We start from the raw sequence: 26,734 nt of genomic DNA, 5'->3' as shown, positions 1-26,734 counted from the left end.
TCTCAAAGCACACCAATGTTTGGGCTGCATATGGGCTGCTGCTGAGGGACACACGAGATCCTCGCTTACTGACGCAGATTTAGAAATTTACTTTAAGCAGAACCAGCACAGGTGAAGCTGCAGTAAATATAAATTCTGGTTAAAGATGTTAGACTGTCAAATTGAGTGAGGCTCAGTTTGGTATGAGCAGGTGAGGAGTAATGTGACTATGCAGAGCAAGAAAAATAAGTGGGCAGTTAGAAAGGGGAACTAATCGGTGTGCACAGGTGCCATATACTCTTTCATACGCGTCGGGAAAAAATTCCTTTTGTTATATGTTGTGTATGACAGTGAGAAGTAGGACAGAAATCTAAATAAGTCTGATGAGTTTGCTGTTTGTGCTGAAACCTTAACATTTTAACAATTTGACAATTAGTGTTAAGGGTGAGAACAACATTGTTGTTAGTCTTCAGAGCTTATGTTTGTTGTTGCTCTGGAGGCTACAAAATGACAAAAGGAGGATTATGGTTAGCTGTTTCCATGTTGCACTGTTCTGCTAGGCCCTAGCAAAACATACATGTTGGTATGGTTATGCATCTGTATAGAATTAAAAGTGTTTTGGTCTTGTAGCTGTTTATGAAGTGCCAGTTCTACCAGCAGAATTCTATTTATCCTGCCTCCTTCTTCATTTTTTGCTTTTTCACATATCTGTTCAACCTGCAAGCCCTGTAAAAACTCATTGGTGAAGGCGGTATGTTTAATATTGCATGAACAGCCAGTGACTGGCAAATACTTTGGGCTAGAAGATTTTCAGATACATAATAAAGCTTTTGCTGTTTGATCGGGATGAGCAGCGTGCTCGCAGCACTGTCAAAAGCAGACAGATGAAACAAACTTGGTGTGTTTCTAAACCTGGTAAATTGCCCTTGTCATAACAGTTCAGGAATTCCTTTCTTCAGTATACAATGCAGTGCTGATGCAGGCTATAAATCAAGTGTGATTGGGGGCGGGGGCGAATAAAAAAAGCTCCATCTCTTTTAACTGAGTCACTGTAGTGTGTGATCACACAGATTATCTGAGAAACAGAGTGAATAAGAGGACTTTGTCTGACTCTTCAAAGTGATGAGCAAAGGTAAAAACCGAATGTCCGTACTGTGCTCTGCGTCAACACTGCTCAGCATTTGGAACAAGTCATGCATGAGGAGTGTGGTCAGTGTTGGCTCGCGGGGGGTGGGGGGGATGCTCATAGGACAACAGAGATATTGCTGATTCAAACTAAATGTGGGATGGATGAAAACAGAGGAGAATGAACATGCTGGCTCTCACGACCACTACAGCTGGGATAAACATAGATTAGAGGTGAGGTGGCTTTGCTTTACAGTGAATGTTAGATGTTCAGGTGTTGCAAGATCATCCTTTACTGCAGCTAAAACATCACATGCAGAGAGAAACTTTTGTTTTGGTTCAGGACATAATCAGGCTCTCTCTGGGAAACAGAGCATTCAGTTGGAGGTTTTGCTGCCGTGAGGAGCTGCACGCAAAACTCCCCGCTGTGCAGCTCAGAGGACAGTGAGAATGGACAGAAATGCAAGCTGATGGTGTTAGTTGGGAGACCATTAATCTCACTCTGACAGCAGAGCCATTAAGAAACTGCAATGAAGCAGCAAAGCTGGACGTCTGTGTGTACGCCTGCGTATGAGCAAGAGAGAGATATGTAGTGTAATTGTGTGCAATGTTTTTGTCACAGTGTGAAATACGCCTTTGATGGGTCACGGGTGTACAGATATTTGTGTGTGAGCTGACAATATTTGACGCAGCTTGTTTCAGCCTAATGCCCTTGAAGTGAGTGTGCTGGTGACTGGCTGCTGTCCACGGGGCGAAATCGAGTGCAGCAGAAGCATCTGTGAAGCTGTGACACCACAGCGGGAAGGAGAGGAACAGTCTGCTTCCAGGACTGTTCAAACACACACTCACACTAACATTTTTCTGCACATTCAGGATAAAAATGGTAAAACAATTATACTGTATCATGGGGGAGTTCAAGCAGCAAGACTTTGCAGACATCTTTTCTCAGCTGCTACATTAAAAACTTTGGACAGGTGACATGAACTGATTATCATACCATGTCGAGTTGTGGTTTTAGCTTTTAAGGGACTAACTTTTGACAGTTTAGTCCTTTTTGTATCTATGCAGAGCTCATAGTAACTAAATCTCATAACTCTAGACATGAATGTGACTTACAGATGACTCCAAAATTGAATTTTGACTAATGGTCATCATATATATTATACACAACAATGAGGTCATCATATATAAAACCACTAAAAAGGAGCAAGAACTGTTGAGTGTGTGAATGAGAGAAAACAGAGTTCTAATGAGGTTGTTGTCACCAACACTGCGAGGGGTGAAGACAATTATCCACCTGTGTCCAAGCTAGTATGTAGCCCACTCAAAAGAAGGTTAAGACTTTCCTGTACAACTGTCATTAATCTTTTCAGAAACTTGGGACAAGATTAAAAGGGTTTTGCTTAAAAAAGGCAAATTACCTACTCTTTCTACCAGAAAAGGCTCATAAAGTATTGATAAGATGCATTAAAGAAATAAACTTTAAGTATGATCTGTTTGTGGTGCAGTCCAGTGTTTGCAAGAGAAGCTACACTACTGATTCCAACTCAAGTTTAAAATATAAAAATTAAAAATATTTGGAAAGTACAACAACAGCATGAAAGCATAAACTGTGCAGGGGCAGATTCACTTATGGGGTTGCAGTAAGTCTGCCAACTGCATTTTGAAAGCAGGAAATTTACTAATTAGTCTGCAGGAGAGGCTGAAATGACAATAAGATTCAGTCTTTCTTTTGAAGGAAAAGCTCTCTAACTGAATCATGGTTAATATTGAATTGTGGGGAATAAAAAAATACTAAAGAAAAACAGGGTTTCAGTGACTTCAACTTACAAAAATGACAGTATATGCTAAATTATTTATGACTTTTATAGTTTTATTTCTTTCATGTAAAAGAAAATTACCATGTTTTAAAATTCAAACTTTTTTTCTAACATTAAAATACAATAACTAAAAGGCACAAACACACACAAACACACCCTAGTCCCCCTTTAGCCAAACACCAACTCATTAATGCTCAATGCCTTCTATTGTTGGGGCTACATATATAAAGTATACAGCTTCTCTTTGAAAAAATAACTATGTTTACTCTAAAAAGATGGCACACAGCTCCTGCATGTATGTGTGTCACTTTGATATGTACAAATAACTTCAACATTTCAGCAGCCCGAACAGCGGCCTCCTCCAGCAAGACAATGCATCGCAAAAACAGCCCAAAATACATCATATAAAATATCAGTTGTTGACCTGGTCTCCAAACTCCCTTAGATCCCAGTCTGACTAAGCATCCACAGGATGCAGAGAATCAAGCCGATCTACACAGGCCCCTCCCTGCATCACATAGGACCCCAAAGGATCTGCACCTCAGAGATACTCAACAGCCAAAGCTTTTATATGCTTAGAAGAGAGGAAGCTACACAGGATATGACACATGGTTTTAATGTTTTTTACATTCTAAACAGACAATATGATGAATAAAATGTTTTCAGTTGGCTTTTCTTATTTTAGACATCAAATTTACAGAAAACCATGTCAGCTCATTTTTTGGGCAACTTCCTGGAGAATCTCAAGTGAGCTTTTTTAAAACAGAGAAAAACTTTGTGGAGTTATAATTTAGATGATAAGACAGCAGATGTAGCAATGCAAGTAATAGTGTTTTTATAACTAACACAAAGTGTGTTAACATTACCCCAGCTGCAAGGCATCAGAGATATAAAACCATGTCACAAATACGTGATCAAATTTAGAAACTAATAAATTATTACAGGTAAAGCAATAGTTTGGCTGTTTGGATTTATTTTTACAGCATTGAGACTGAAATAAGCTCAGAGGGGCAGGAAGCAGATGGTGCAACGAGTAAGGTGGTGAATAGCAGGAGGCCATGTAGGCAGAGAGGAGGCAAGTAAAGAAAAAAAACATCTAAAAATGGTTGCAACAAGATTAAAACTGTTGCATAACTCTGAATGTCTTAATGTGAAATAATTTACAGCTACATGTCACATCTATCAACAGGAAAGTCTCCTTCAGACAGCTCCCCAACGTAGAGGAGGACTTAATCAAATCAAAACAATCTGGAGGTGGGGGGAAAAAAAAGGTTCTGCGTAACAACAGAGCATGTGGTGAATGAATAAAAATGTATTGTGTGAATGAAAAATGAAAAGCAGACTTATACAAACCATATGGCAGCGATGAGGTGGTTGTTCGTGAGGACGGGCTTGTGTGTGATAGATGCTATTGTGAGTACTAAACTCAGAGCAAGCAGCTTGGCTTTGGGTTTGTTTTTCATTTCCAGTTTTTCTTTGGTTACTTTTTCCAGCAAGCTGTTAATACTGAGCATGACAGCTAAACAGTGATGTTATCTGTGTGACTAAATAACAGTCTGACCCAAGGGAAACGCAGAGGGAATGTTTTCCATGGCAGGAAGGAACAAGAACCTTCTCTGACATGTTGCTGCACATATTTTTAAAGCAGAAAACATTCTCCAAATGTACTGGAATGCACTTGATTTTATGAAGACCATTTAACTGTCAATAGATCTAAGTTGTACTAAAAAAAACGACTCTGGATCATCCAAACTGATGATTCATTCATCTGTCCTAGTTTGCTGTACAAAATCTTTGTCATCACTGAAGCATCTTCTTGCAGTTTGTTTTGTTATGGATAAACTTGTCACTGTAGATCAATTTTAATCCAACATACAGTCCTCCTGCGTCTTTAATGACATCCAAGAAGTAATTCTTTAGTGTTAGTTGACAGAACCATTGCCTTCAACTAAGATCGAGGTACTTGGTGACATATGTTTCTACTTTTTTTTCTTTTTCTTTTTAAATCACTCACAGGGGGCGTAGAACATGACCAGGGCTGCAGGATGTTCCTCCAGGAAGCTGTCAAAGGACTCATCAGTCAGGTGGAAGACCAGGGAGTCTGTCTCCGACCATGGTACCTCTGGTGTCTTCGGCTGGGGGGGCTGAGGGCTAAAACCGGAAGGGAAGACAGCAACAGCAATAGAAAGTGAGATACATTTCATAAAAGCAGACCGATTCCAGCTGGCTTGCTCCTTGTATGGTGAAAGAAAAAAAAAATTAATAAAAACAAATCAGATACAGCTGTAGTCCACACTCCACCCAATATGTCACTAACACACACGCACACATACAAATGGACTGGAGCAGCCCCACCTCTATGACGACACAGTGCTACGATGCCAAAAATAAATGGACAGAGATATACTGCAAACAAAAGCACAAACACACAAGTCATTTAAAAAGACAAACATGGTTTTTGCCATGTGTTTTGATGTACTGGTCTGAGCTAATGAACCACAGGAGACTTGACAGCTTTTAAAAACACTTGGGGTTGTGCAACTGGAGCAGTGTGAATTCCTATTTGATTATGTCATCGATCTAATATACAGTAAGGTTCAGGAATAACTGAACACTGACAAAAATGTTTTATTAAAACAGATGAGTATTATATTAAAAGTGAATCTAAGCTTTTGTCAAGGATTTTATAATGACTGCTTTTTAGCTCTTTAATATGTTGAACCCTTTTTCCAATGAAACTGGATAATTGATTCAAAGCTTGTTCACAGACTGCCGTGGGCTGCTCCTTTTTTTATTCTTCATTTCATAAGCAGGTGAGAGACTGCAGTTGGTTCCAAGTGTGATTTTTTTTTTTTTTTTTTTTGGAAGCTGCTGCTGTGAACCATTAGTAGAAGTCAAATGAGCTCAGTGCAGGTAAAAGAACCATAATTAGGCTGCAAAAACAAAACAAATTTGTCAGAAAGAAAGCTGGAACATTAGAAGTGGACAAACAATTTGGTGCAGAGAAAAATGGTGCACAGCATAGAAAGGACCTGGGGTGTACGCAAAAGACAATAGAAGTGGAGGATCACAAATTTTTTCCATATTGATGAAAAACCTGTTCACACCATGCAGCCAAGTGAGAAACATTCCCCAGGAGGTAGGTAGATCATTAATCAGAGGGGTCATAAGGTGCAGACCATTCATAAGCTTGAAAAATAGAAAAGGCCAAATAACACTTTGTCAAAGAAACAACTTCCACAGCCGAGTGTTGGAAGGACCTTTCTGAATCAAAGATGAACCTGTATCAGAATCAAAAGCAGAAAAAAATAATTAAGGCATGGAACATCTTACTATTTAAACAGAAAAACACATGGATGCAGTGTGACATAAAGCATGGTTTCCAGCTCCACCAGGTCATTGTTCTTATTGATGAAGTGGCAGAGGTCAGGAGGAATGGGATCAATTCTGAAGTGTACAGGGGACACACTGTCTACACAAATCCAGCCAAATAAAGCAAAGTTAAATGAAAAGTTCTAAATACAGATGAACAATGAGCCAAACATACAGTTCAAGCAGCTCAGAAGATCTTCAAAACAGAGAACTGAAATATTTGCAACTGATGAGTAAATTTTCTGGGTTTCAAATCAATCAGATTGTATTTTACTTGCTAAACAAGTAATTAAAGCCAGAAGGATTTGGGAACAAACACCTGAAGAAAGGTGCAGTAAAAACCAGGCAAAGCATCACATGGAAAAACACTTTCTTTGCTGATGTAGCACATTTTATTTATGGTTATGTTAATTTGTCCTATTATTATAGGAAATGATCCACAGCTATATAATACCTGTTAACCTTGTGAAGTTCTACCAAGCAATATATGTTTCTAATTCACAATTTAAGGATCCCTGATGCTTTACTCTGACTTGTAAATTGTAGAGTTCAATATATAAGCAAATATATGTCTCTCTCTATATATATTTATATATATTTATGCTTAAACAAAACTTAGGAGATAAGGCCGAGGGGAAAAAGCTTCCAATAAAAAAACCTTTCAGCTTCTTTTCATCTGCAGTCTTCTATCCATGTGCCATATGAAACACATTTTTGTGCAAATCAGTCATCTAAATCTAGATATACGATTAGCCCATTTATATGTGTTTAAGTGTTTTTTCTTTTAAATGCAAGACAGTGAAAAAACTACAACTGTATTTAAGATTATTTTTTAGTTAAAGCTTGGCACAGTTCTTTCAATTTTACTGCCCAGTAGCAAGCCTTGCAACCACTTTAAATTATACAGAAGGGTCACAAATAAGCAGAGTAATAAAAGCTTAGGACTGGGAAGGGAGCGGTTATGGCTTTGGGCTGAAAAGTCTGCAGGTGGAATACATCTTCTGCATGTCTTGCTTTGTTTCCTGAAATAGCTGTTAAAGTCATGCTCTGTGCCCTCTGGCTGTGGCTTTGTGGACAGCACTGGCTTCCCTACCAGGCAGAGGCAGGGGGTTCAGGCAGAGGCTGGACCAAAGGTGAGGCAGAAAATGACAAGAATAAATCAGCTTTAGATTGATGGCATCATTGCAAGTGAGTTAGAGTAAGGAGAGGCAAGAAAATGTAAGATAATAAGCTCAATAGTAGAAATAGAAGATGTTAGAAATTTAAGAGATACATCTGATGCAGATTCAAGCGCTAAAGCTTCATCTGGTCTTTTTATCAGTCAAAACTATTTGAAGTCACAGTTTATTATCTGCCCACTGAAATATCAGATGGTAGTGACACTGGAGCTATACTCACTTCTTCAACCAGTCTGCCATGTCTTTGGCTGTAGCTCCATAGTTTTCATAGTGATAAAGGAACTTCCCTTTCCTAAAAGACACAAAAACAACACAGAATTACGGCTTCTGCTGCACGGAGACAGCAAGCAACTACCCATACAGTATTTGACACAGTTGGTTAAAGTTATATTTTGCAACACAGCATCTGAAGCCATGTCACACCTTTAACTGCAGGAAAACATTGCTAAATATTGTGATGGCATTTTTGCAATATACCAGGTGTATTAGTAAAGGCTGCATTGCAACTCTGCAACTGTGCATGCAGGTTATTTGTAGAAAATGCACAAAAGCAGAATTTCCTCAAAGCAGAATGCAGCCCCCATTAATACACCTGTATTTGTTAAAAGGTCTTTGGTGGACTGGCAGTCTGTACAAGGTGTACCTTGCCTCACACCTCATAACAGTTGGGACAGGCTCCAGCCCCCCATGCGTCGCTAACTTGGATTAAGCAGGAATTTAAAAAAGGCACACAGACAAATATTGCAATTGTCTTTGAAATAAAAATATTGTATATGTTAAAAGTACAATAATAATTCTGATATAATGTACAGCTCTGTTAGCCATTGTTAAAAATCGAATCTTGGGAAAAGATTATCTGAGAACAGCTGAAAAATATATCAAAATCCTAACAGACATTTGTCAAATCACTTCTGTGCCATTTCTATCCATCCACCCATCCATCCATCTTCTAGCAGTTATCTGGATCCAGGTCACAATGTCAACAGTATCAGCAGAAATGCCAAGATCTCCCTCTCCTAGCCACCTCCTTGAACATGATCCCATGGCTGTGTCCTGGGTCTACCCTGGACACAGCCATGGGATCATGGCTTAAACCAAACTTAAACCAAAACTAACTCAACTAAAATATTTTCCCCATTTCCATTTGTAGAGTGTTTTACTTTCATGGCTCTGATTACCACAACGTGCACACAACTGGGGTTATGCTCAAGAACTACAGCCACCTGACAGGTGATGAAGCAGTTGGCTATGACAACATGGAGATGGAATTACACAAGCTGTCGTGAACCAAAATTTCAGATAAACATGACTGAGGTAATTAGGCTAGGTTATCATTTTTGCCTGGATTACAGGAGCCAGCCCACACAGCTGTCCCGCAAACAGGTCAGAATCAGTCTCGTCGTATTTCCCACAAGTTGTGTTCAGTTTCAGAGCCTCCGTGTGAGAACATATCTGATTTAAAACATTAAAGATGACATATTACGTTATTTATTTTGTACAGTCTGCAAAAGAAAAAATCCATTAAAATAGAGAAACCATTTACACAGTTCATTTGTAAAGGCAAGTTTATTTGTATAGCATATTTTATGTACAAGACAATTAAAAGTGCTCCACATTAAACATTGAAAGCATTACAGTTGGGTGCTGAGGAAGCATTAAAAGGACATTTAAACTATCTTTAAAAAGAAACATTAAATATAGACAAAAAGCTAAAACAGAATAAGATAAAATGCAAGAAATAAAAGTTACAGCAAAAGGACTTTACAGTTGTTGTAGCTTTCCTTCATTATTTAATCACATTTGCTGAATCATTGCCATGTGGCTGGTTTTACACACCTCAAGCAGAAATTGGCTGCTGCCTCACTCTCTCCTTATCCTACTTCCCGGTTTACCCAGTTTCCTTTCTGGAAATAACTTCTTTAAAACAGTTTTGTGACACAGCTCCATTACAAGCCAATTTTTTAATGCTACCTACCCCTGTTTTGTTCATGATAAAGTAAGCATCCATTTTTAATTCAACACAGTATCAATATTAACCTTTAATGCACCATTCAGATGTCACAGATGTAAAAAGACTTCAGCATAAGAAACTCCGGTGCATCCTCACTTATTGCTCCTCCTGTACGCTTCTTCTCTCCTTCATCCTCTCTTCTCCAGGTGTATTTCGGAACTTGAGACAACTTGTAAAATATTTGTCTGAACAATTTTGAAGTTGCAGAAAACTGAGTGAAGGCAACGAGAAACAACAAAACAAACAAAAAAAAAAAATCTGAAGGACACAATAAGCCTATGTTTTGTTTTTGTTTAGTTTTACTCCTTTTCAGCTATGAACCGAATGATCAGAACATGCTTTCGGTATAATAGTTTGATAAACTGTGTTAAACAATTGCTTCACTGACATACAATGTTTAATCAATTTTAGAATTAAAGTAGGAGTTTCCTATTTTAGTAAACTACCAGGATAAAAGAACTTGTGAATTTGCAAATAAAATAAAATAAAATAAAATAAAAAAGGCCTTGTGCACATAAGCCTTTCATGACAACTTTGGATGATCCAGACCATTTCATAGATCATGCAACTAATGCATGCCAGTTAGTTCTGAAAGGCAATAACAAAAGACATCTTATCTCTTCCTGCAGAACTAACACTGAGGAAACCCAGTAATCCAGGTCATGTAGGATGGAAAAAACATGATCTTAAACAAGGTCGCAGCTACAACAACAAAACACACTTTTTACAAAATAGCTGGATGAGACCTTTCAGATGGAGAGTGATCCAAAGCCAAAAGAATTTATTCAGCAAAGCACAAGGCTGTGATGAAGAATTTAATGATTGCTACTCTTTTCTGTGTTGCGTATTTTGTACATTCAGCTTAAAACTGCATATAAAAAGGAAACTGTGTGACCTGTTGTAATGCATTTGAAATTAGCTAGGAGCATCACCTCAGCATCACAGTCTGAAAAGATTCTAACTTACGCAGATTTTCTTCATAGGAATGACTTTATCTATTTCATTCTCTACGACTTAACGAAGGCTGGAAAGCAGACATGGAGGCTCAGCCTGATGCCGAAGGATCAGTGTCAGTAGCCACTGGCTCTGCAGAGTGATTCTGCAAAGACAGAGGGTGGTGACGACTGCCATTCCAGCTCGTAGGATACAACTTGGACACTATTAAAGGCTATACATGATTACACACACTGGATTTTGAGCTTAAAACTTGCATATGAAGTGAACTGAGTTCCACAGCTGAGAGTGGCTGCATGAAATTCAATCAGTGAGATTATGACTAACCCTATATTCCATAGCTTTATCTCTGCTGCTGTAAAGTATGATGAAACCTTGCAAAATCCTGTTGAGGACATTTTGACATAAACGTAATTTGGCCAACAGTCTCTGGTGTCTCTTTGTTTTAAGACAAAGCCAGGATAAAGAGACTGAAAAAGTCTCATTTATACTGCTTGTTAAGTTAAGCGGAGCTCTAAGGTAGTAAGCTTTCTTAATCTGCAAGACTGAAAATGTAAAAGTCCTTGAAAAGTTGCTCTTGGCGGGTGCAACAGTGAGATAACTCTGACAGTGTTGATGCAGATTTACCCTGCAGTGATTAGCTGCTGTTTATCAGTGAGGGACTCATTACTGAAGCCAATGTGCTCCGATGGTCATTAGCTAGCCTTGCACTGACACTAATGTACTCCCAGCTAACAGACTGGCTCTGGCTCGGCTGCGCACAAGTGCACGGGCACGCACGTGTAGCAGCATATACGCATTACACACATGCTCAAAAGAGAGATGTGCACATGTGCAGAAAAAGGGCAAAAGCGCACACAATTACTTACCACAGAGGTACTTAATCAGTCCCGGCCTAATTAAAAGGCCAGACTGGAATGAAAGAGTGTTTAATGTGGAAATGGGGATGATAAAGCTGGTGAAGGTGAAGTAAGAAGCAAAGCACGCTGGCACCCCAGCAAGCTAATAGTTAGGAAGCATTTAGGTTGCATTTCACATAACTGCAATGTCCACAATTTGACCCCCAGCTGTCCTTTGTTGTATATATTATACCTTCCTGTCTCCTCTTTTCATGTCTATCTGCACTATTACAACAGAGCAGGGTTGAGATATGTTATAGAAGACAAAAACAGGAAAAAACAAAAAAACAAAAAAAAAAAAACAGAACATAGCAAACGTTGAAGAGCATCATCGCTTAATTAAACACTAAATACAGAGGCAGCGCTGAGATGCTCCAGCTGGACATCTGCATTAATAAACACAGTCAGTCAAATTCACAGACTCTACTGTGTATACAGCTGCAGGCTGTGAGGCTGTGTGAGACTGTCTGTATGCATATTAAAGTCAACAAACTCAAGAGATTACATTAATAGTATAAATATATTCCAATTACTAAAAGAAATTTAAGCGTTAAATAATGTCATATGTCACTTCTAGATAGCAAACTCTGATAAATCTACAATGTCTATACATAATATTAATAATTGAAAACTTTCAATCTAAGATTTTTCTCCTCCCTGAGCTGCCACCTTACGGTCGTGGAGGAGTTTGCATGTCCTGATGATCCTAGTGGCTATGTTGTCCGGGTCTTTATGCCCCTGGTAGGGTCACCCATGGCAAACAGGTGTCTAGGGGAGGGACCAGACGAAGTGCGGCTCAAAACACCCCTATGATGATGACAAATCAAGGACCCAAGTTTCCCTTGCCCGGAAGTGGCTCACCGGGGCCCCCTTCTGGAGCCAGGCCTGAAGGTGGGGCACAGAGGCAAGTGCTTGGTGGCCGGGCCTTTGCCCATAGGGCTCAGTCGGGTTCAACCCGAAAGTGTGACATGGACCCCGTCTCCTGTGGGCTCACCACCTGCAGGAGGGGCCATAGGGGTCGGGTGCAGTGTGAGCTGGGCAGCTGCCGGAAGCGGGGACCCTGGTGGTCTGATCCTCAGCTACAGAAGCTAGATCTAGGGACGTAGAATGTCACCTCTCTGGCGGGGAAGGAGCCTGAGCTGGTGCACGAGGTTGAGCGGTTCCAGCTAGATACAGTTGGACTCACATCAACGCACGGCTTGGGCTATGGAATCACTGTCCTTGAGAGGAGCTGCTCCCGGTGAGAGGCGCAGAGCAGGTGTTGGCATACTCATTCCCCCCCCGACTTGGCACCTGCATGTTGGGGTTTACCCCAGTGGATGAAAGGGTAGCCTCCCTCCGCCTTCAGGTGGGGGGGATGGGTCTTGACTGTTGTTTGTGCTTATGCACCTAACAGCAGTTCAGAGGACCCACCCTTATTGGAGTCCATAGAGGGGGTGTTGGAAAGCACTCCTTCTGGGGGACTCCCTTGTTCTGCTGGGGCTTCAATGCCCACATGGGCAATGACAGCGAGACCTGGAGGGGGGGTGTGATTGGGAGGAATGGCCTCCCTGATCTAAATCTGAGTGGTATTTTGTTGTTGGACTTCTGTGCTCATCATAGATTGTCCATAACGAACACCTTGTTCAGGCATAAGAGTGTCCACATGTGCACTTGGCACCAGGACACTCTAGGCCACAGTTCGATGATCAACTTTGTAGTTGTATCATCAGACTTGCATGTCTTGGACACTCTGGTGAAGAGAGGGGCGGAGCTGTCAACTGATCACCACCTGGTGGTGAGTTGGCTTAGATGGTGGGGGAAGATGCTGGTTTAGGCCTAGCAGACCCAAGCGTGTTGTGAGGGTCTGCTGGGAATGTCTGGAAGAGTCCCCTGTCAGAAAGAGTATCAACTCCCATCTCCAGCAGGGCTTCAATCATGTCCTGGTTGAGGGGGGGACATTGAGTCCAAGTGGGCTGTGTTCCACTATGCCTCGGAAGTGCCTTTGTCACTGATTTTGTTCATAACTTTTATGGACAGAATTTCTAGGTGTAGCTGAGGTGTTGAGGGGATCTGGTTTAGTGGCCTCAGGATTGGGTCTCTGCTCTTTGCGGATGATGTGGTTCTATTGGCTTCATCGGGCTGTGATCTTCAGCTCCCACTGGAGCGCAGCCAAGTGTGAAGCGGCTGGGATGAGAATCAGCACCTCCAAATCTGAGACCATGGTCCTCAGCCGGAAAAGAGTGGAGTGCCTTCTCTGGGTCGGCAATGGGGTCCTGCCCCAAGTGGAGGAGTTTACGTATCTCGGGGTCTTGTTCACGAGTGAGGGAAGGATGGAGTGGGAGATCGACAGGCGGATCGGTGCGGCGTCCGCAGTGATGCGGACTCTGCATCGGTCTGTCGTGGTGAAGAGGGAGCTGAGCCAAAAGGCAAAGCTCTCGATTTAGCGGTTGATCTACGTTCCTACCCTCACTATGGTCATGAGCTGTGGGTAGTGACCGAAAGAACGAGATCGCGAATACAAGCGGCCAAAATGAATTTTCTCCACAGGGTGGCCGGGCTCTCCCTTAGGGATAGGGTGAGAAGCTCGGTGATCCGGGAGGGGCTCATGGTAGAGTCGCTGCTCCTCCGCATCGAGAGGAGCCAGATGAGGTGGCTCGGGCATCTGGTCAGGATGCCTCCTGGACGCCTCCCTGGTGAGGTGTTCTGGGCACGTCCCAGCGGAAAGAGGCCCCGGGGAAGACCCAGGACACGTTGGACGGACTACATCTCTCGGCTGGCCTGGGAACGCCTCGGGATACCCCTGGATGAGCTGGTGAATATGGCTGGAGAGAGAGAAGTCTGGGTTTCCCTGCTTATCCAGCTGCCCCCGCAACCTGACTTCGGATAAGCGGCAGACAATGGATGGCTGGATGGACTCTATGATTTAAGCCAGTATTTACATAAACACTAGCAGGGTGTGAAAGACAAAGGAAATACAGCAGATACGTTTAGGTCAGATGTGGATGGTTATTTCAACAGTTGCTGTGAAATAATGCAGGATTGTCTGACAAAACCCTGCTTCCCCACGCACTAACGTCTACCAGGTTTTGATGCCTTATTATCTGGTCCTAACAAACTAGAGTAAGCAAGCATGAATGGTTGAACAAAGACATGATATTAATTTATTTATTGGTCTATTGAACTATTCAAAGCATCTTTTATCTTGTGAAGTCTATTTTGTCTTTTAAGGTGTAATACGATCAGTGTTCTGTTGTCGAAACTGTTTTTATCTTCAGCTTATTTTTTCTTTAAAAGAAAAAAAGTGTGATATTTGCATCCAGAAACTGCTGATATTTAACACAACACCCTTCTTTCATCTACATGTGAAATATTTTCTCCCCGTGTTATTAGCACAATGCAAGGCATAATTGCAACCATATACAATTTATGTGTGATTTAACTCTGCACAGCTCTTTCATGCTTAGTTTCCATGCAGACTGAAACTATTGTCTACAAGCCCCAAATGTCTGTCAAACTTTAACCCGGCGAACAGCCGCAACATAAACCTTAAGGGCCACCTCTGCTAGCTGCAAGTATACCATCATTAAGAGAAGAACCCTACGCTGCCTTTTCTATTTGAAGTAGGCCTTCTCTGATGTTCTGAGATTTGGAAGTGAGACCAAGTCTAACGTGAGAATGATGAGATGACTCAACTTACTCAAAGTAGCAGAAAGTTGGGTACCCTTTCACGTTGTATTCCTGCTTGAGACCGTCAAACTCAGCTGGGTGCACATTCATCCCTGCCAATACCTTCAGGAGAAAAAAAATTTTTAAATTAAATGAGCAAACAAGTGAATAAAAGAGAATGAATGGAGTGGATCATCAGAGAGATAAAGAAAAATGACAGCAAGAAAAAAAGAAAAAAGGTCCATCAAATGCCAGAACTGGTTGGTCTACATTAGAGGGATCCAAATAAGACAGATTACCTAAAGCATGAAAGAAATCTGCACTCGAGTTTTATGAGCAAGATACTGAATCTCAAACTGCCCTCAATGTGTTGCACGAACGTGTACAACAGAAGCAAGCATTGCAAGCATAGACTGAGAAGTACTGTGGGTTCTGTCAGCAAGGACGAGGGACTGTTGTGCAGTAGGGTCATGTTAGACATAAAAAACATGTCAGAAATGAGTTACCATAGTTATATATCCTAGTAAAGTATACCAGGAAAGTTTAGCAGGAAAACAAGCCAATAACCACTTTTGCAGGCATCTTGTCATCACGTTTTGGGTTTGTAGAATCATCAGTAAAGATCTGTAAAGTCATTCAACGAACAGATAAAATCTTTTACTCTGGACTAAAGTGCTTGGGGTAAAAACAGAAAATTTTTAGGGACATATTTTCTTTTACTTTGTAATCTTTGTTATCTTAGTTTTACTTTGTTATCTAGTGCAAACCATGTTTTGGTGTTAAAATCTCACTCTTGATATTGATTTTGCTCAGGAGAAGTAGTGAGGTGACATCTCAAATGTCTGAAAGGCAGTTTGGTCTTTTTCCAACATGGCTGTGATTGCTGTTGTCAGGAGGTGGACCGGGTGTTGCAAAACACTTGTGGGAGGGAAGTGTGTGTTAAGGATGAGGTCCTCCATGGGTGTAAATTAATGTGTAAATTTAAAAGACAACATTTTCATATCACATAATGGTTGCCAAGCAACATTATCAATGAACTGCAGGAGAGATTTTAAACTTTAGATTTAATTGACAAACAATAATGTACAGCTTGGATGTCTTTGCCCACATTGCCAAGAGTGCAGAAGATTTTAATGGCAACCAAAGGCCAGGAGGTTGACTCACACAGCAGGCCCCAAAGTCTTTTATATATGCAAAGTCATTTTCAGCAAAAGAAAGAGCAGCTCCTTGTGACGCATCTGTCATTCAAAATGAAAAAATAGTTTTCTGATATTCTGACATACTGCAAATAAACTTTAACAGTTAACCAAGTCCAGTGCAAACATTTTATCACTCATTAATAAACATATATCTTACTGCAAGCTAGAACAATGCCCATAAGTCATTGCAACAACCACCAAAACATCTTCCCACATTAATCTGAGTTTTATCAGGCACTTCAGCCTGACCTGACCGGTATGCCTTCTTCTAACCATAGCTAAACAAAATATTGTCATGCAATTTAACTGGCCAACCATTTACTTCTAAGCAACATTTGTTGTCTTTTGTAGTAACCAACACTCCTAAGCATTTATCCCAGCCTTACACAAAAACACTCTCAAACACTCCACGGTTTGTTTGGACATTTGGAACCTCGATGTTTTTTCCAGTTGGGATGTTTAAAGATTTAGTAATCAACATGTTGGTAATTAAACAATTATCTAGTTGATAGTTCTAATCATCCCTTAAATCTTCCTAAAGTTGGGGAGAAGTGCTTGTGAGCAGAAAGCATTTATTTCCTGACGACATCAGCCTCTGAGATGACCTCACCTGTGCAGCTCAAAACAGATGCAGATGCCCCTTTATGCTCCCCACCACAGGAAGGAAAATAATATTAGAAAGTAAACAATGACCGGACAGGTTAAAGTGACATTTATTCTATACGTATCTTGTAAATTTTAACAGTAAGGACTTTGCCCCTAACAGTAATCATGGATTAATTCAGTAACTATATACCTCTACAATACTACAATGTACAGAAATCATCGCAAACATTGTTTGGCATGACTAATAAATCTTAAAATTGACTACCTTAATTGCTTTGATAAGTTTCTACAACCAAAACGCATACAAAATCTCAATTAGGCTGAGCACTGAGAAGGATCAGGGCTTATGAAATGCCTGTAAACACCACCAGTTTACCAGAGTTTATCTGGGAAAGCAAAACCTGTGGAGCAAAGGCTGATGAAGTATTCTAAGAAGTTCTGTAGGAAATAACCAAGGAAATCCTTCATTTAGGCCAAGCAGGCAGCCTGATCTTTTGCAGATTGCCCAGTTAACCATCTGGACACGAAGTGCTGACACAACCCATTTAATCTGCAAATATCAGAGAGGAAGAGCTGCAGATTGTGGGCATTCGAGGGAGTAGGAAAATGGAGAGGTAGCAGACTTACATATTTTCCCTTTGTTTCTGTGGCTGCTTGCTGAAAAACTGGCTGCATTCTCTTACAAACCCCGCACCCTACAACAAACACAATACAATAAACAATGCATAAACCATGTTATTGAATATTCAACTGGACTCACCATTGATTATTTTTCCTCTTGTAAAGAGTAGGTTCTTATTAAAGTTATGTTTAATGTTATTAAATGAGATGTATGTCCTTTTCCACAAGTGGGCATTATTTACCGAAAGTCAGTAGGCTAATCCATCTCTACCACTCTCAAATTCTGGAGGGACTCTAATGATGCTGTCCTGGGGGTGTTGTCATGCTGGAGGGAGGAGCTAAGTCCTAGATTCTGGAGATATGGGACCTCTACTGGCTCCAGAATCACAATCCAACATGTCTATCAATTAGGTGCCAATGAGGAGTCAGTTATACACCTGTGACTGGCACACACCTGGCATCACTTGAATTTTAAAACAAGAGTGAATACCACCAGGAGAATTTTGCAGAGGATTTTGGCACATTTTTGGGGGCACTACCTACCTAAACATTTAGCTTTGTTGGTCATTCTTCAGAAGCACAGTCTTTCCAAGTTATACCTCGTAAAAGTGACTAATCAAGCTTTCTAACTATGCACAATAAAACATCTATTGGTATTATTAAAAGGAGAGAAATAATTGAGCAAACACAAATTTCCTTATTTTCGGGCCAAGTTTATCTTTTATTTCCCAGGGATGATGAATGCAGAAAATCTAATTGCAGTATTGACCAGTTCCATTGTGAAAAATACACAAGTTTATCAATTTAGTCCAAATATTGTATGCCTGCTCTTTAAATGTGGCATCTTATAAATTAGGTTAATTTAATATTTTAGAGCCAATAATCAAGTTGGCGTCCACACCCCAGGGCCTTTTCATTAGATGACAGTATGCTCAAGCAGTCTTGCAAAATGAGCACCACTTGTTCCAGTTACGGTGAGTGACTAACAGTATTAAAGGAAATACTCACAGGGAGCATAGAACATTATAAGAACTGGCTTCTCCTCTTTCTTCAGCAGCTTCCTGAAGTCCTTTAAGAATAAGAGAAGATGAAGCAGCTTTACAGTATCTTTTTCTCCATCAATTAAACATTGTAAATACATTAATCTGGGGTGGAAAAAAAAGTGTTAAGGATCACATGCAATCATTTGTAGCTAAACAGAGAAGTGAAGACATTCAAAACAAGAACATGAACATCCTCTTTGCACTTACAAGCATTTATTAGAGTGAGTACATTATATACACAACAGTCAACACATAAGCAAGAAAAATAAGGACAGGTATACCAGCCCCAATACCAGTTTCCCTTTCTCATCATCCCCTTCATGAGCTCAGCAAATTGAAGAGAACACCTTCAGCACAATCTTTAGTCGACATCTTCAACAAGCCAAAACGAAAGAATGAGTGTACTGGTGGAAACTGTCAAGTTAGCCCTTCTTTAAATTAAAGAGCCTTTAAAATGTTGTATTCACTGCATCAGTGAGTGCCACGAGTTGTATTGAGGATTCTGATACCAGTTCCACCTGACTTGGCTGGATGAGAGCTGTCTGGAAACATTTTCTAGTTGTAAGAACAGGCTTATATTAGTAGAACTACACCAAGCGGCTCAATGATGTTGAAGCTGACATGATGCTATTAGTGTGCAGCTTTGTGCTGCAGAGGTGAGCACAATGATCAGCGACAGAAGCTAAATCAATCTCATCTTGAGAGCAGACGAGAGAAACTCTGCACTGGATCAGCTGTGTTGTTGAAGTGTGTGATCGCAATAATTTTATATCACAATGAATATTCTCGATTACTGTAATAGTGCAACAGGCACAAAGATCAAAAGTTAGTTCGGGTCAGGACTTACTTTTTCTGTTTCGACGTGGATGACATCTTTTGCTTCAGGGTTCTCCTCCCACAGCGGAGGCCCTGATGGGTCTTTCAAAAATGCTACCATAGACTACATAGAGAAATAAAAAAGGGGTAGGGGGTCAATTCAGCTGTGTGGAAAGTTTGTATAGACAAAGCAACGCTTAGCACAAAATGATCCTGCAGACAACAAGATGACTGGTGATTTACGAGAGCACTGGCATTAAATTCTAGGGTTTGCCATATGGAGGCTCCTATAGATTAACACGTTCATGTTTCCAATAGCCATTTCACTGCCTCCGAGTGTCTATTAATGAGCTTAGTAAAACTTCCAGTAAATATAATGAGCAATATGTCTGAGGAGGCACCAGCAGGAAATATTTCATTCTGCACTGCACAGGCGAAATATTTAATGATCTGGAGGTTATTATCAGGACTACTTTGTAATGTTTTAAACTGAGACTGTTGATTTTTTATGGTTTCAGAGGGTTTAACATCGGTCAGAAAAAAAATACAGCCAATACAGCAAAGAGCAATAAAAGCTTGATAGATAAATACAGACGTGATTAATCAGTATATTTTTTCACCATCTTAACTTTATTTTTATTCTAATGCACAAAAAGCTGAAGTATTAAAACAGTTTTGACCTCATTCACATTTTAGTGAGCAGTAACTTATTAAAATGTAGGACTAACCCTAAGGTAGGTCATGTGTGCATAACCAAAATAGGAGGAAAAAAAGCTAAGCTGTTAAGTGAAATAGGCTATGTGTTCATCTTGACTAAGGATACTAGTGTGACTCTAGACCAGGGGTGCCCAGGTTCAGTCCTCAAGATCTACTATCCTGCAACTTTTAGAGGCAACCCTTTTCCAACACACCAGAATCGAATGAATGACTCGTTACCAGGTGTCTGCAGAGCTCAATGACATGTGGATGAGGGAACTGAGCCGTTTGATTTAGGTGTATTGGAGAAGGGTTCCATCTAAAAGTTCCAGGATAGTAGATCTCAAGGACTGGACTTGGGCACCCCTGCTCTAGACAGTTGTGTATGTGAATGATTAAATCATTAAGGCAAGAAGGGATGCGAACAGAGAATACATTTTTACCCGTTTCCATGAAGAAACACCAGTGAGCAGCCTGGATTCGTGGGATCAGCCACACAAAATGGAAAGCTTTATACTAGCACCGGGTCTGCAGTGCGCACATCATCTCTGGTTGGCCGTCTGATGACACTGAAGATGTCGACTATTGTCTGTCTGTGGACATGAAGTGGAAGCACAAAGCCAGCATTCTGTGTAATGAGGCAGCATGAGTCCACCACCATGAAAATGTCCAGGGGGGCTCCAGCATCCACGTTTACTGCATTTCAGTGGAAAAATAAATTCATTAACTCTACATTTGAATAAATTAGCAATAATTAGCTTTGTTTAGATGGACAAATATTTCTTCTATCTGATTGAAATCAATCAGACCAAAGACAGAGATCCAGTCAGTTGTGTGTTAACATGATGGAAATTTAATATGATCTTTGGGATGCTGATCAGATTCATTTCAGTCAGATAGATGACATATATGTTCATGTCAACGTAGCTAATGATTGCTAATTCGTTCATCGGTAGAGTTAATGCATCTATTAATTCGGTAGTTTTATGATGTTTTCACTGAAATGTGGTAAACATGGTGGGTGCTGGTGTGTAACTTGACAATTTCACGGCGACGGACTCATGCTGCCTCCTACTTGGACCGCTGTCTATTGATTTCCTCTTCATGTCCACAGACGAATAATAGTCCACACCTTTGGTTTTATCAGACAGAACACTGCAGACCCAGTGCCAGTGCGTAGCTTTCCAGTCTGCCCAGATGATGGAACGAATCCAGGATGCTCGCTGGCGTTTCTTCACGGGAAACAGGTAAAAACGTATTCCTAGTTTATTATGTACTTAAATGACATAAACAGTGTTCTCTTGGGAGAAATTTGTAAATTTTATAAGTTATTACTTAAGCACAACAAAGCAGAAAATTGCACATCATATACAGAGAATGTATGAACTCAGATCACCTTAAATGTAGCAGGTCTATTGTACTCTGTGTGGAATGTCCCATCTCTGCAAAACACAAAAGACACAATGAAAAACAACCCCAGACGTAAGTGGTGAATGGTGTACTTCTCAAGCTGCATAAACCGTTGTACTTTCCAAAAAACACTCAGATGTTTTAAAAAGTGTTTGAAAGCCAGCTGAATGTCTGGTTTCTCACTTGTAGTGCAGCAACTCTGCTCCTCCGTGTTTGGAGCTGGGGTCCACCTTCACTTTCTTGCAGAGCTTACGACCCTCTGAATCTCTGACAAAGACATCAAAACACACAAGAAGGACATTCTAATTCATGGAAGTTAAATTCATGAAATCCTAAGTAATTAAAAACACACAGAATGATAAAGTGATTCAAACTGCCAAGGATAAATGAAGCAAAGTGTTTCTACCATAAAAAACAAAAACTGTGTAATCCAGCACTTCAAAGATGGGTTCAACATGCTGCATATTTAATTAAAAATGCACACAGACAAATTTCAGCTCAACAGCAGCTTAGTAACAATCAATTATGTAAACACAGAAACCTATTATGCTTCTCACATACACAAAACTAATTCAAAGACTCCTTTATATCTCATCTAACATCTATTTGGTCAAAAAGTACGTTTTCTTCTGCTCAGTAACAAATTTATGTTATTTTACTGTATGCATTATCAAATATTTACTTTTCTATACTGAATTGATTTTTTTATTGTAACATTTGCTCTTTTTTCTAAAAACAACTTAACTAAGCTAAATTAGGAAATATGAGAAAATGTATTAAATGTCCATCAATCTATTCACATGCAGGTTAATATGCAGTAACTATATATACTGCACTTTACCTGGTATGAAAATACAGAACACATAAATACAGTGTGAATAATATGTTGATGGCAGCTTTTGATTGATGTGTGCCAACATGTACATATTCTGTTGTATGAAGCTTATTTCTTTAATTGAAAAAAAAAAAAATGACTGCTGTTAGAGAGGAAAGAAAATATGCATCCACCCGCCCACACATACTGTACACAATGCTATAATGTCACACTTTTGACAGTTTTCTTCTTCCTTAATAAGACTGAGTATGGAAAATATGCATTAATTTATAGTAAAATGGATGGAAGTATCCAGTATTTACTGGAGAAAAGCTTCAATGGAACAAGGAAAGATGAAATTAAAATGTGCTTTGCAGACTTAGAGAATAAGATCGTTGTAGTTTATCCCTTGCATGTCAGTGCATGTGTTTCCACAGTATTCCAGGTAAGGACAGAGTACATAATGCCATGTTAGACTGACTCATAATGGCAGATGGCAGCAGTACTGGCACACCAGGAGCAGATGTAACCTCGACACATATTAGGTGATGACGTACAGTCATCTGATTCAAGATCAGGGACCTGCATCCTACTGCGTGAAAAAATGTCACAAGAGACAAAAAACTGTGAGGACTAAAAAAAAAAAAAAAAAAGTAACCTCTCAAGGATATCCTAAACAGATAAAAATTCAAGTAAAGCATTTAGAGAATCACGGTAAAAACAGATCAAATAAAACCATATGAAAGAAGCAATGGCAGGAGATATGATGAATATTAGGTCAAGACATTCTGTTCGGTTTGATTGTGCTTACACTTGTCAAATAATCGTGTGCAGTTCATAGATTCTCTTCACATGTATTTTGTTAACCTTAAGATGACCCAAGCATGCACACATGTGATTGGTTAATACTATAAAGAGTACAAAACCAGAAAAAAATCCAAAAGTCTGCATGTTAATGTTCAAAAATCTGTTACACTGCCTTCACAGTGTTTAACATATAGAAAAGAAAGTTATGGAAAAATCATGATAAACAAAAATACAAGTTTAATCAAACAATGCATTTAAATAATAGAGACTTAAACTGTCTTCAATGTTTTTAAATGTGTGCAATGAGGCTTTGGCTATGGAAACATTCAAACAAATTAAGTTGTGAACTGAAACAGAGAACTGATGGTGATTCAAAAATTAATCAAACTTGACAACCACTTCAGAATTGCGATGTTAAAAAGACAATGAATTGGAAAGGAAATCACATCTGACGAGCTTCATAATGCTGGCAAAAAACGGCAGCAGGTACTTTTCAGGAGAATGTGACGGGCCCACACACCTGCTTATGTACCAATTTAACATTAGACTCGGCTTTCGTGCTGATTCATTTAGTCATACATGCAAAGCAAAAATGACTCAGAAAGAAAAAGAAAAGAAAAAAAAGACAGCATGCCAGTTTGTTTTTGAAATGCAGTTTGAGTCAAAAGGCCAGTGAAAAGAAGTTCTCCACAGTCGCAGAGTAAAACGGAAACCCTGGGACGTTGGTGTGACTCATTGGCTAATGTTCATTCAGCACAACAAAGGCTATGAATGGCAGAGTTTCGCCTGCTGGACGAGCACAACCTGTTTTCATTCATCCCTGGGCCAAAGCCAATGGATGCATCAGTGGTCTAACACTGTAGTGAGCGCGAATCTGTGACTGATGTGTTGAATTTAGGGAGGTTAGTCAGCCTTAGTAAATAACTGTCTGACCTAAGTTTACGAAGCATTAAATGTTGGTCAACCATTTAGGTCACAGGCTATTTGAGTCACTGAAGTATTATGATATAAATATATCACAACTCGGTTAATATTTCTGAAAGAAATTGCTTGCATATTTCACAATGAATTAAACCTCAAAACAAAACCCAAACCAGTTTATTAAGATCAAATTAAACAGCAAGTTTAAAATGAAATATCTGAAGTCTGTCTCTGCATCAAGTGAAGTATGTGCCATAATTTATGTTAGATAAGTCCATCACTAAATACTTAAACAAGACAGTCGACACCATTACAACAGGAGAATGATTGGTGAGAAAAAAATAAATAAAATAGGCCAAAGTCAACAGAGCCTTTTCACAAAGGATTAATAATGGATTCATCATGCTAAGAGGATGAAGGCCTGCATGCCATTTAAGCATTATTACTGTAAACATAAATCCTAATCTGTGATTTGCTTGTTTGTGCTTTTCTTCTCCCCTTTCCCCCAGACAAGATTTTACATCTTACTATGTTCTGTTGCTTCAAAATGTCCAGACTGGAAGAGGGGCAGTCCAGTCCTGATTTCCCTTCCTGTATGAGATCAGCCATCTCACCGGTGGAACCCAGTTGGCCAACACTCAGGTCGCTGTCATCTGTTCAAAGTGTGTCATTCTGGCCTTGGTGGCTCTCTTCCCTGGCAGGGCCGACAGTTCTCACGCTGTGATATGCACTTTACTCTCTTTCTCTCTCTGTCCACTATGAGCTCTCAGCTGGAGCTTCAATTTGGAACTGGTCCATTTGAGATGATGGCAAAATATGCCAAATAGCACAATGCTTTGCTACGGAGTCTGGCACTGCATCCCTGTGCCCTGTAGTGATAAACCCGGTTCACTCGAGCTCTCCTTGTGGGAATCTGGCCTGGTATAAATCTCTGTTTAGCATTAACACGCTCTCTAAAATTCTGGAGTTGTTGGATGAGGAAGGAGGGAAAAAGACACCATCGTCTGCCAGGTGAAAAATGGTGCCCGAGTCAAAAAGTATAAACCAAAAAAGGACCTGCATCATGGAGGGTCGTTGTAGCGAAACGTGGACACCAGCACCTTTGACAATTCCTTTGGACTGTTCTGAATTTATTTATTCCTTTTCCTCCATTTCGGCGTGCCTGGTCTTCAATCCCGGATAAGCCTGAGAGATTGTGCATGCTGGAATGAACACGAGGTGTCAAAGCAGAGTTACTCCCTTCCTCATTGTTTCCTGTTTTATGATACAGTCTTTCCTCCCTGGTGAGGAAGACAGCTGATGGGTTGACGGGTTTATAAAAAATAAAGTGGAACTGAGCAGCAGATGGACAAAAAGAACAACAACCCACTCTCAGATCAGTGAGGAGCAAAGCGGGTGAAACTCAAAAGAAAAAAACTACTCATGTTAAACAATGTCAGTGTCTTGGGGGTATCTAGAGTTCAGCATTTTGCATGTGGTTACTGAAATGTACTGAAAATCTGAAACTGTTTTTTCATCTTTTTAGTCAATTTGATTTTTTATGTTTAATATACATTTCTGTTTAGAAATGGATTAGTTAGAAAACACTTGAGTATTACTGCAGCCAAACAGAGAGAACTTTGAAGAAAGCACAAATGCAACCTAACATTGTGGTTGTGGTGGTGGTTCACTATTGTGCATGCCAATGAACACAAGCACGGGTGTTAGACAATCCTAAAGTGACTTCCATCTGAATTCTTTCACCATCAATAGGCCTGGACATAAAACCCTCACATAAAGCCAGAAAGACTGTGCAAAATAATGCAAGAAAAAAAAAAAAAATGATTTGTCTATTGTGAGGTTTCTGAAACCACCACAGGGTTTGAACTTATCTGCTTAATTATCTAAACATAGAAAAAAAAAGTCATGTTAGGTGGACCATTGTTTGTTTTTTTTTTAGCTGTACTTTGACCTTTTCAAAGCTTTTCTGGTTGTATGTTTGGTATCTCCTCTTGAGAAAAGTAAAGTTAGTATCCTGGAATTGAATTTACCTTCAACCACTGTCCACATATTTTTGATAGGGGGTGATGGCAGGATTTTGGGAAAGATCATTCCAAAGGCTTAATGTTAGCCGGGTTAATCCCTTTCACAAGCAGTTTTGGTGTTTGCAGTGGGTCAGTGGGTCACTGCAAACACATCCACTTGTTCAGCTTTTAGCCTGATGCCTTAAAGCACTCCTATCAGTCTGCTTTTAAATAATAGTCAGCGACAAAACTTAGATTGAATAACTAATAGTTATAATTTGCACACATCAGTAATAAAACTAGCTGTTTGGCAGCACACAAGTAAATTCAGGTAAAAAGAATCAGAAGTCTCATGGCTAAACCTGAAAGAAAGTAATATAGAGAAACTTAACACACTATTCTATAAGTGCCTTTGTCATCACATATTCTTTTTTTCCTTTTTGGAAGGGGGGGGGGGGGGGGGGGGGGGGCCAAAATGTTCAAAATAAAACCCTGAGAGTGGAGAATTGAAAACTGATAAAGACATCCAATGGATTAGACCCAGAAACTTCAATAGCTCTAATAAGCGAGTGGCAGCCTGTCTGATTGTGCCTGCACATTAGAACCAGTGGAAGGAGGCCTTTTACAGCCCAGTGAAAAAGCCTTAAATTGTGCAGATGGATGGGAGCAGAGACATTCCTGGGAGAAGTAAATTGCTCTGCCTTTTTAAAGGCTGTTTGAAAGTCTCCTGAACAAAAGAGGCTGCAATGTTGGAAAAAAGGCTGGGTGTCTTAAAGTGATGGAGAGAAAAGTATTCATAAACTGTGTATACA

The 26,734-nt window shown here is 40.0% G+C and overlaps 1 protein-coding gene across 1 annotated transcript in view; it reads right to left on the bottom strand.

Annotated features, from left to right (window-relative positions):
- The window catches only part of pdia5 (protein disulfide isomerase family A, member 5), a 53,635-nt gene that overhangs the window by 14,317 nt on the left and 12,584 nt on the right, over positions 1 to 26,734 (bottom strand). Inside the window, exons 4-11 of the mRNA XM_042002781.1 lie at positions 21,561 to 21,644; positions 21,364 to 21,409; positions 19,303 to 19,395; positions 18,421 to 18,481; positions 17,419 to 17,486; positions 15,018 to 15,109; positions 7,695 to 7,766; positions 4,939 to 5,075 (exon numbers count right to left, since the gene is read on the bottom strand). Of these exons, the coding sequence (XP_041858715.1) occupies positions 4,939 to 5,075; positions 7,695 to 7,766; positions 15,018 to 15,109; positions 17,419 to 17,486; positions 18,421 to 18,481; positions 19,303 to 19,395; positions 21,364 to 21,409; positions 21,561 to 21,644 (653 nt within the window). The remainder of the gene's footprint in view (positions 1 to 4,938; positions 5,076 to 7,694; positions 7,767 to 15,017; positions 15,110 to 17,418; positions 17,487 to 18,420; positions 18,482 to 19,302; positions 19,396 to 21,363; positions 21,410 to 21,560; positions 21,645 to 26,734) is intronic.

The sequence above is a fragment of the Melanotaenia boesemani genome, chromosome 12 (genome assembly GCF_017639745.1).
Source record: "Melanotaenia boesemani isolate fMelBoe1 chromosome 12, fMelBoe1.pri, whole genome shotgun sequence".
Classification (NCBI taxonomy): domain Eukaryota; kingdom Metazoa; phylum Chordata; class Actinopteri; order Atheriniformes; family Melanotaeniidae; genus Melanotaenia; species Melanotaenia boesemani.
This window is presented reverse-complemented; position numbering and strand designations above follow the sequence as displayed.